Genomic DNA, 11,744 nt, shown 5'->3' on the forward strand with positions numbered 1-11,744 from the left:
AGCAAATATTTTGTCCAAACAAAATTATAGTAATCTTTGAAACAAACAACACAATGCAACCAGTAGCAAGTAGTAACAACCCAGAAACAACTCAGTTTGGCATAATAGATATGCCATATGTTCAGGCGCTGACCAAAGTATGTATCACAAATTAGTGTAAATTTTGTTTTGATGGGACAGACAACAGCGACATAACCAAAAAAGGCACAAGCAAATATGACATAAGACAATATCATATACTTATATTCCCCCAAAGTTGAGCATTACTAGTACTCCACATAAGGATAGTAGGGCAAAAAAGCTATAAACCCTACCAAGTACAATCAAACGTCATATTCAATTTCATATCACTACAAACACAAACATCAGAGAATAGATTGAAGTGAACCAAACCCTCCTAGCTGGCTAGTTATCCACAAGAAGGGTGGACCCCACCACACAACCCTCCACCCATTGAAGGGATAAAGTGGCCAAGCTCCACCCAACTATATCGTGGAATGAACAAAATACAACTATATCGATCTTATCAAGTTCATACCCTATTTAAACCTAACTACATATACGATAACCCATGAAATGATAATAAAAAACTACTGAGGCATATAGAGAAGCCTCCCCAATGTCCTTTGGCTTCCTTTGATTACACCATCCCGAGGTGGACTAAAGCATAGTGGCAGAACTTCCTCGGACTCACAGGGAAAATTCACACTTCCGAAATGTTTCTCCAGTTTCTCTTTTCCCTACATAATCAGCCAATTGAAATATTAAAAAAAGTTCAATATTACTACTAATAATTATGGCAAAAATATAGAAATACGAGTAGTTTATTAGAGTATAATGATTAAGTCTAGTATGCAAACCATACCTGGAGGCGTGCGGCGACCACATCACGTATCTTGTGGGAAAGGAACAATTCCCATTTCTGATTTGAAGCTGTCAGAACAAATCTCCAAGCTGCACTAGGCTTAGTGAAATTAACAAATGCATATCCTTTATTCAACCCAGTTCTGCAAATTGATGAGTCATCAGCATTATTAGTAAGTAGTGTATGAACACTGAAAGTTCTATCTTAGAGAAGGAATTTGTTGACGTACCTGAAATCTATTGGTAAGTAAACAAAATCAAAGGAGAAAGTGTTTTCTTCTCCATTCTCTTGATCTTTTGCATTTTCGACCATGCAATGGTTCTCCAAGAACTTCACTATCATGTCTCGACTGTGACCGCAAAGCAAAAATAAACAAATCATCAACTAATAATAGATATAATAATGTCCAAAACACAAATGAGTTAAGATTCAAGGAAGAAAGAAGCATACGTATATTTGCTAGGAATGTTTTTTATCATAACAGTTGTTTCATCTCCGTCCAGACGAACGGGAACCACAGGAAAACCACTTCCTTTATTCTTCCTGTCGGTGGAAACCCTAGAACGTTCATGAATACAAACATATTTTCGGTGATGATTCTTTCTCAAACTCTCATTGTTATGTTTAGGGTCTTTTTCAGCAACATCTAGTCCCTTCTTCCTCCACTCAAACTTCGGGATTCTCAATCCATGAGAACTACGGCCTTTCAATTCTCCATCATTACCCTCTGTAGATGCCGCCTCCACCGCCATTTCATTTTTCACACCGCTAGATGGTGGAAAAGTTGGAGTTGCGGTGGTGAGGTCTGGGTGAATGCGAACGGAAAAGTAAGTTGATGAATGAAAATGATGTTTTGTGGCAGTGGGATAGTAGTAATATAATAAAGGGTAAGAAGGTTGATGTCTGAGAGGAGCGAAAGTGAAGTATGGAGGATGAAGGGTATGCACTTGGTTACTGGGGTGAAATTCGGGAGCTTCTGCATTCAAACTTGAAGATACTAAGGAAGCCATGGGAGAAGGAGATATGTGAGAAAGCCAATGATATGGCTTTGGCGATGAGTAGTATATATTTATAGAGTTCTCCTAACTAATATTTGAATCCCATATATATATATATATATATATATATATATATATATATATATATATATATATATATATATATATATATATATATATATATATATATATATATATATATTTGTTTGGACAACCACCGATTCCCTGGCCATTCTATGAGTCCTTGAGTTGTTTTCACTCTTTGTGAGAGAGAAAAACAGTTTTCTACTCAATCAGTTTTTTTCAATTATCATTTTTTAAATTTTTTATACATATCAAAGAAGTTAATAATTATTATTATTATTTTTTAAGTAATAATTTTTATTTTATCTATTATATTTTTAATTATTTATTTATTTATTTTAATAATTATTTAAAAGTAATTTTGACAAAATTATAATTAATATTATTTTATAAATAACAATTAAAAAGAAATAATTCTTTTTATACAAAAGTGATATTTATAAAAAAAACGGAGAGAGTAATATTCTTCATCTTCCGCGTGCTACTACATACCTCCGCTATCATGCAGAATGTCCTAAATCCATTTATTTTTATAAAGATAAATATATATTTTTAAACAAATCCCTCTAAAATAAATTCACTTATTTTTACGAAAATATATTTAACAAAGTTAATTAAAAAATAATTAGTATTCGAATTCAACTCTATTACGGCTAATTATTAGGTCTGTGGCTCAATGATGATCTATGGCATAATTATAAGTGACTAATGTCAAATCATACTAGTAATTATTTTAACTAGGAATTCAAGAGTCTTTTTATAAGTCATTGGTAAAATTTGTTATGTTATAAATTATTTAAAAAATTGTTTTTTAAGATAAAATAGATTTATTCAATAAACATAAATAATATTTTTATATGATTATTATATTTATGATTTGAATTAAAATTTGAAATCATATTTTATAGTTTAAGATCAATAATTTCTTAAAATTGAAATAGGAAGTTATTTTTATAAATAATGTAGTTTTATAATATTTTTATGAAATTAATGATTATGCATTTTAGTGTAAAAACCGTCAATTATTCATCTCATTTATTTACCGTATATTATGTTATTAAAACAAAAGTCAAATTTCGCATAACATTTCATATGTATAATTAAGTGATGATGTATATTTTTTATAATATATTTCAATTAAATTTTATTTTGTTTGTCTCAAATATCCTATTAAATATAAATTTAATTGGTGAACTTGTTTTAAAATAACAACTATTTTCAAAAATAATACTAAAATAATTTATTTTTTAAATTAACTATTAATATAACCACTTTTCAAATAAAAAAAAATACACGTCTAAAGTAGTCATCATATCAAATCGCGCATGCGTTTGCTTGTTACATTCAGGCGTCATTAGGCATGGCTACTGCATGCATCTCAAGTCAATGCAATTGGTACATACATTATGTCATTAAGAGTATGAGCCATTGCAAGTGATACATGCTTTACTTTTATTTAATTTTTAATTTTTTAAATTATAATTATAAAAAATTGAAATAAAAAAGAAAAAGAAAATAATTAATAATTTTATGTTATAAAATTAAAATATACAACAATTGACAAGAAAATCAATGACATGTCCGATCGAAACGCCAATTTATTCCACTTTCCGATGCATTAGCTTGCCTTCGAGGTCTCCCACGATCTTCCTGAGGTGTTTGGGGTCTTTGAGTGTTGACATGATACAATGGCGGTTGGTGTTAAGGTCTTGCGGAAGGTCCAGCTGTATTTGATAATTTTGCCATCATTTCTCCTTAATAGCTGGGGAATTATCATTAACGGTGCTGTCGTAATTGAGTTCAGTGTCCATGTTGTCGTAGTTGGGTCATTGTGGTTCGGTTGTGAGCAGACGATATGGTTACCCGAATTGGGACATTGAATTGTTTTGGAAACAAAACAATGGTCCATGTGGTATAAAAAAGTCAAATAATGGTTAGATGTTGTGGCGATGAGATGTTTGGGTGTTCATTGGTGGGGGGTTATGGTGGGATAAGGTGGAAATGTATGAATTATTGGGGATATAGACAGATACAATGGATGTGTATGGTTGTTGGTGGTATGGGCTTGGTTCTTGGTTTTGTGTTTGGGTGTGTGACATGTATTGGTTACAAGGTTGGGTGTATATGGTATGATGACGGTGTGAGGTTAGTCGTTGGGCTTGAGTGGGTTGACATTGTTCTTAGGTTTGGAATTTGTGTGGGGTTGGTTGTTGGGCGGGGATTTGTTGTTGGGCGTATGATGACGAAGCTCGTTGGCGTGGATCAATCAAATACCTCGGCTTAGACACAAATTATGACGTTGTAACCGACCTAAACCAGGCCATATATTGTTGATTGTGTCTAGCACCATGTATGATTGGTTCGTTTAAGATGTGTTGAAGTCGATTCCTCCAATGATGACACATCTCTTTAGCAAAGTTTCACATTCTCACTCTAGTGCATCTCCATAGTAGTGAACCTAATGATTGGTGTTTTTTCTATCCAAACTGCAACAACATCGTGGTTAACCTGATGGTCAAGACTCAGATACGACCTTTAGATAAACTGTATAAGAAATTTACATGATTATAGGGGTTGTAATTTGATAGTTTTTTAAAATCAAAAGTATAGTTGTTTAGTAGTAATACATCGTCTGGTCCAATGTTGTCTAAAAGATTGTGAGAGGATACTACAACGTGTTTCGGACACCTGTTGTAGTTCATCCGCAGAACTGACCACCTAGAATGAAAAGATTGAAAATATATTAGTTGAAGACAGTTGTAATATAGAGTCTAACAAATTCAAAGATTTAAGATAAACTTACATTGTTGCGAAGGGGAATATGAATGGATTCTCATTGACCGGGGCGAATGATGACATTCTCGGTCAACCTCATGCTTGTAGCAAATAGGCGTAAGAATAAAACGTACAAGAATTATTATTTTTTGCATTTTTACACAACGAACTATATAGATTGGACAAAACAGTTGAACCCCAACTATATGTGCTTACTTTATTTATATTTCGTAACAAGGGCAAATACATAATATTTAACATTCGTCGTTTATAAAGTCATAAACCTATGAAATATTTACAACATTGGCTTTTTGGTGGTAACAAAAGAGGATTATTGGCCTACATATCAAGGAAACATACTCTGACACAATGAAATTGTAATATCTCATATCCCCTTAAATGCTCAATTAGTTGTCAGTTGAGACCAATTGAGTTACTATATACTCTATCTCTTATCAGTTGGAATAATTAGAGCTCTTATATGCTCTAAATATTGTCAGTTTGGACCAATAGAGTAACCAGTGAACTCTGAAGAGATTAATTATTAATAAAAGAGGTAGACTAATATTAATAAGTATAATAGAGGATATTTTGGAAACATTAATAATTGATCAACGTATACTAGAAGACAAAATATCAATTGAGATATTTTGTATTACTATATATATATATATATATATATATATATATATATATATATATATATATATATATATATATTGTGTGTGATGGTAATGATAATAGAAGGGGAAGAGATAAGATTGAATAGAGAAAGAGTTATCAGAAAGTGGATGAAGAGAAAGGAAAGAAAGAGGAACAAGAAGAAAAGAAGAGAAACGTGAGGGAAAAGGAAGAGGAAGGAAGAAGGAGCACGTCATCACCATCATCATCTCACCTTCATTAACATTCTCCATTTTCTTCACCAAACTTCATCATACTATCCATAGCAAAGTGAGTTCTAGTTAGAACTTTATAATTTTAGGAATTAGGGTTCTATGTTGAATCATAAGATAGTTAGTAAGGTTAATGGTAATATGATTAATGCTCTCTCTTGACCATGAAAATTGCCATGAACAATGATTTAATCATGTTTTCTATGAATATGGTGTTATTGTGATTGAATGTTGTTGTTGTTGTGATTATGTGTTTCATAAATATATGGACCTATGATGTGTATGCATGTTACTTGATGAGCTATATCCCATGTTCAATTACATTTTTGTGTGCATGGTTTGTTAGAGGTGAAATAAGTTTACTCAGGTTGGAAGATTTTGAAGTTGCAGATAGAGATTATGGAAATGGAATATGAACCAATCAATTGGTTCTGAGTCTCTGTTTGTGAAGAATCGATTGGTCTATCATCACAATCGATTGTAAACGAGGACCTCCTTGGTATGGAATAAGCCTTACCACTAGGCTAAGCCCTTGTTGTTGAATATTTGTGCATAGAACACGTTTTAACCTATATTCTTGATTAGGTTAGATTGTTGGATTATTTGAGTGTTGTAACTCCGTTTTGGACGCAGACGAATGGGTTAGAAAGATAACATAAAAGACTATTATGTTTGTATCATGTTATAGTAAATTATGAATGCTATGAATTATATTATGATGTATGTTATAAATTGTTATTGTGTTTCTTATGTGATGCATTTCATAACCTATGCATGAATTATTGTTGCGTCGATTATAATATGACTAAAATTTATGAGTGAGGTAAACCTAGGAGAATACTAGGTAAATGACTTAGAAAGATAACTTAAGTCATGAAATTTTTTAGATACTGATTCTTGGACTAATCGTACCATGGTGTGTACAACGAACAATTAATCACGAGAATGATACATTAACAAACTTTGTATGGAACATGTGTGATTTATGTACTGAGATTGGATCATGTTATGATGCCATGAGAATTGATATGGTATCATGAGAATTAGTTGACATTTTTGGTGAGGAACCTTTTTTCCAAAAGTCCTATTTGTTGTTGAGAACTAATCACGTATTCTGAATTAATTGTGATCGTGCACATACCATTTAAGTGGCTTATGTAAAAAAGAAAATAGGGATGTAGCACCAATGATTAGTGCATCAATTGGGTTTGAGTCTCAACCATGGAGGACATGGGAGAAAGGTGGACACCTAAGTGGATTAGAGTCTCATACGGTGAAAGATACTCTAAGTGGGTTAGAGTCTCATACGGGTGATGGTCACTTGAACTGGGGATTAAGCCTCATAGAGAACCCGGTATCCACCGTGAAAGTCGAATCATACGAGCATTCATGAACCAAGTCTGGCTTAGACATAGGTCCATTCAGGAATTGGTGTTTCGTGAATCCGAATAGTGATTTATTGAGTTATGTAAACTCAAGTGACATGTTGTCGCATCTCGAAAAATACGATTCCACGCGATGGTCGCGGAAAAAATTAGTTCGAGCAGAGTCGCCAACGAACTTTATTTATTCCAATGAAGGAATAGGAAAATATCGATAAAACCTTTGAAAAACAGAATAATTGTTGTCGCAACCATATTCGGGTTCGGGAGTCGCAACCTTATGTTGTTTGTTTTCTTCAAGTGAATAAAGATATTGAAAGGAGATGGATGGAAACCTCAAAAAGGGGGGAAATTGAGGTTTTTTATTAGTGTGCTCGCCAAGATCTCACAATCTCGTGCCTATGTATCCTTATGGTGCAATAAGGAAATCAGGGCATTCGTAGTTCGGAGAACTACGTGTTGGTGTAAGCCCTAGAGGCCAATGCTTTTGGTACTTGTATCGAATTAATTATTAATAATAAAAGGCTTTTTCTTTATTACGTTTGTTTAATAAAGTCCCTAGAATAGCTAGTCTATTTAATGTATCAAGTATGACTTAATCATGAGATCACATTAAACATAAGGACACTATTCTTAAAGTATCCGTAGTCGAACTTTAGTGTGAAGTGGGATAACATTAAAGCATTAAGACTATTATGTTTGTAGACTGATGATCGCATCTCATGGATCATGGATAAAGAGTTATCAAGTCTTAAACATAGGTATGAATATTAGGAGTAATATTTATACCGGATTGACCCGCTATGAGAATACTATATAGAAAGTTATGCAAAGTGTCATAAGTTATTCTCATGGTGATAATGGTGTATACCACTCTTCGACCTGAAACCACTATGGACCCTAGATGTAGAGTCGAGTGCTTTATTGCTGATCAAACATTGTCCGTAACTGGATAACCATAAAGACAGTTGATGGGTACTCCACGAAGCATGCTGAGGGACATGAGTGACCTAGATGGAATTTGCCCATCCTGTATAACAGGATAAATGTCTATGGGCCCAATATTAAACTGGACAAGGATGACACGATCTATGCCTTGTGTTCAATATAGACATAAGGGCAAAAGGGTAATTATACACATAAGTAATATCACATAAGGAATTGTCATATCACATGACATTTTTGTGTCTTGGGTAGCAGTGATGTGTTGCTAGATACCGCTCACTATTTATTATGTTAAATGTGTAATTTAATATAATTGCCAACGTCACGAAAACCTACAGGGTCACACACAAAGGACGGACTGATGAGAGATAGAGTAACTAAGGAACACCGTAAGGTACGGTGCCCTTAAGTGAATTATAGAACATCGTAAAGGTACGGTGTACTTAAGTAGAATACGAAATATGGTAAGGTACCATGAGCTTAAGTGATTTTGGGCATATTATAAGATATGGGCCAAAATACACTTAAGTGGGCTTTTTAGCTTGAAGCCCACACAAGTGGTTCTATAAATAGAACCCTTGTGCAGAAGCATTAATTGCGGTTGCATTATTTTCGTTTTCTCTCTCTCTCTCTCTCTCTCTCTCTCTCTCTCTCTCTCTCTCTCTCTCTCTCTCTCTCACTCAAAGCCTTCATTCGTACCAGCTAGCACTGAGATTGAAGGAATCCGTCCGTGTGGACTGAGTAGAGACGTTGTCATCGTTCAACGTTCGTGATCGCTTCGTGGATCTGCATCAAAGGTTTTGATCGTCACAAGAGATCTGCACCAAAGGTTTCAATCGTCACAAGAGGTAAATATTCTATCACTGATCATGACCATTCGTAAGGATCTTTAAAGGAGAAAATTTTAATTTCCGCTGCGTTTTGGATCGCAATTCTCCTTCACTACGGTTGGTTGGTGTCTTTTAATTAACGACTATTTAGAACGCATTCTAAAGGCTAAACGTTGGCTTGTCATACTCTCGGCGGAGGCTTAAGCACTAGTTTGTTGTGCGCATTAGAAAGGATTAATAATGTTATTTTAAAAGAGTTTTGGTCACGCGGGGGTGACAAGTTGAATTAATATGTTAGATGTTTTTGTTTGATTGGTTTTGATCGCACTAGGGCGAGGACAGATAGATTTGATGTATTAAGATATTTTGGAAGAACGACAAAAGGTTGAGCAATGTGGTGCACACCAATCGTTCAATTCTTTCGAGGAATAACAAGGCGAACTCCTTCTACTCCCTTTTCGTTTAAATTATTATTGAAAGTTTGTTTGCGGAAATCGAATATGCACGGAAGTGAGGCGTGAGCCTCCCACTTGCTTATTCTAAGAATAATGAGGTGTGCGCCACCTATTCCCTTATCTAAATTCATTTAGCATGTTTTCATCGGAAGCCTACAATTTGAGCTGAAGATAGCTGAAATATACCCGAATGTATCGCACACTCGAACATACAACAGAGTCACCATCGAACTTTATTTATCCCCAAAGGGAAGGGAAAACATCGATAAAACCCGGGGGAAAGAGATATACTGGGTAAGGAAGTCGGTTATGCAAGGGGAAGGTATTAGCACTCCAAACATCCATGGTACTCCATGGGAACCGTTTTGATTGTTCTCGCTCAAATAGGTGTTATCTAAAGATTACTCGCAAAAGAATATGGAAGAAGAAAAATAGATAAAGTGCTCGGTGAGGATTGGGACCCTCATGCCTACGTATCCTCATAGTGCAATGAGAAAGTCAAAGCAATCGTAGTTCAAGAAACTAGAGGCAGGAGGTGGAAAGAAGTGTGATAGAAGGTATGATTTGAACCAAAGATTGTGTTGTTTGAACTCCAACAACGGTGAAAAGATGAACCCAAGAGTAAGGTGGTTATTACCAATACGTAGACTAGCAGGCCGCCACTATAAGATAAAGCCAAAAAGACGAAGAAATAGGTGTTTGGGCACAGTCTCAAACATCTCTTGGTTCACAAGGTGATGCAAGAAGGAATGCAAAGATATAGTATTTGACTCAAATAATAGGTATATCACATGCAGTGAAAGAAGGTAGATTATGAATGTATCAAGGAGATTAATGGAAGAATGCCCTAGGACATGAGTGATAAATAAGTATGCTAGCGGAGGGTTCGAACCCTCGTGCCTACGTATTCTCATCGTGCAATGAGAAAATCAGAGCAATCATAGTTCAGTCCACTAGGGCTGAAAAGAAATTGATTGGAGGCAAGAGGAAATGGATGATTGAGATTGAAATGATTTGAATGGAATGATTGAGAAGAATGGATAGGCTTGATAGTTACTGGATGCTGAAAATCACAGGTAAATTGTATCATGCTGATAATTGTCTTGAAAACTGCTTCGAACTTCTCAACTGCCTTTCAGAATCTCTGATTTATCTCTATAGCATTTGTCGAAACATCCCTTCGTTAACAGATTCTTAGACTTGGAAAATATACCAATTCTTCGAGAACTGATGAACCTGTCGAAACCCAACCATTTTGTCGAAAACCCTTTTTGAGATTTTGCACATGTTTTAAAGAAAGGGTGATCATAATCTTATAGATATGTTCTTGAGATTATTTCAAACCATGTTTACCATGCTAGCCAGGTGACTCAGTCGACGTGGTTAATATATCGAAGCTTAAGTCTTCTTGACACTTAGTGTTTCTTAGTGTAGTTATTAGCATTTTCTTGACATTTTCTCCAACTAGAATTTCCAAACACATCTTAAAATCTGAATATGACTTTCATCTGCGCATATCATCTATCATAGTTTTCTCCCTTGAAAACTGATAGATTGGTTGAGAATCGATTGGGATAGTGTTTTCATTTGCCATGGCTAGAGATTAAGGATCAAACCGATGCTCTTAAACTAATTCGATGAGTAACTTGTATTACAAGTTTTTGACAAATGATGCTAGATTGAGGGAAAATTACAGAATGATTGAGAGAAAATTAAAGAGTGAATGTTGTGTGGTGATGAGTTATATCAAATATAATGAGAGGTGGTATTTATAAACACACTAGATCATATGAAAGAATGCTTATAGTTATATATTTGAAAATGGTCAAGAATGTAGAAAAGCCGAACAGAAAGCTTGAAAAGTTTTTTTTTGGTTGAAAAAAAGAGAAAAGGAATGAAAAGTTTGTAACATAGAAATCTATAAGAACAGTTGATAGAATGAAAGGTTTGTAACATAAAAATTTATAGGTTTTTGAAGGAAACTAGGGTTGGGTTGCCAATCTCATATCACAATAGTACTATGCTACTTTTTTGCTAAGAACAAGAAAAGCCAGTAACTTTTTGATAAAAAGTTACAAGTTTTCATAGGTCCATGAATTGAGGAGTATACAAACAAAACAATCAAACGCTACTTCCCAAATGTTCCAAACAATATTGCACAATTTAAGACCAATTCCAATAGAGCAACACACTTCTTTGTCTAACCATTATTGTGAAATGCTTCAAAAGGGTAAATAAATATTTTAACCAAACACAATTGTAATCTTTGAAACAAACAAACAAACCAGAAAAAACTCAATTCGACTTGATAGGTATAATATACATGCCATACATCCAGGCTCTGACCAAAGTATGGATCACAAATTAGTGTAAATTTTGTTTTGATGGGACAAACAACAGCGACATAACCAAAAAAAGGCACAAGCAAATATGACACGAGACAATATTATATTTCCCGAGCATTAATAGTACTCACATACCTATAGTAGGGCATAAAAGCTATTAAACTCTACCAAA

The 11,744-nt window shown here is 34.3% G+C and overlaps 1 protein-coding gene across 1 annotated transcript; it reads right to left on the reverse strand.

The window, feature by feature from the left end:
• Positions 1–544: 544 nt before the first annotated feature.
• On the reverse strand, positions 545–1,882 carry LOC127107586 (protein MEI2-like 4). The gene is made up of 4 exons (XM_051044879.1): positions 1,316–1,882; positions 1,095–1,214; positions 866–1,007; positions 545–740 (listed from the first exon to the last, which is right to left on the reverse strand). The coding sequence occupies exons 1-4, from the start codon at positions 1,873–1,875 to the stop codon at positions 591–593; spliced, it is 972 nt and encodes a 323-aa protein (XP_050900836.1). The 5' UTR covers positions 1,876–1,882; the 3' UTR covers positions 545–590.
• Between the last annotated feature and the right edge of the window lie 9,862 nt (positions 1,883–11,744).

The sequence above is a fragment of the Lathyrus oleraceus genome, chromosome 7 (assembly GCF_024323335.1).
Source record: "Lathyrus oleraceus cultivar Zhongwan6 chromosome 7, CAAS_Psat_ZW6_1.0, whole genome shotgun sequence".
Taxonomy (NCBI): Eukaryota; Viridiplantae; Streptophyta; class Magnoliopsida; order Fabales; family Fabaceae; genus Lathyrus; species Lathyrus oleraceus.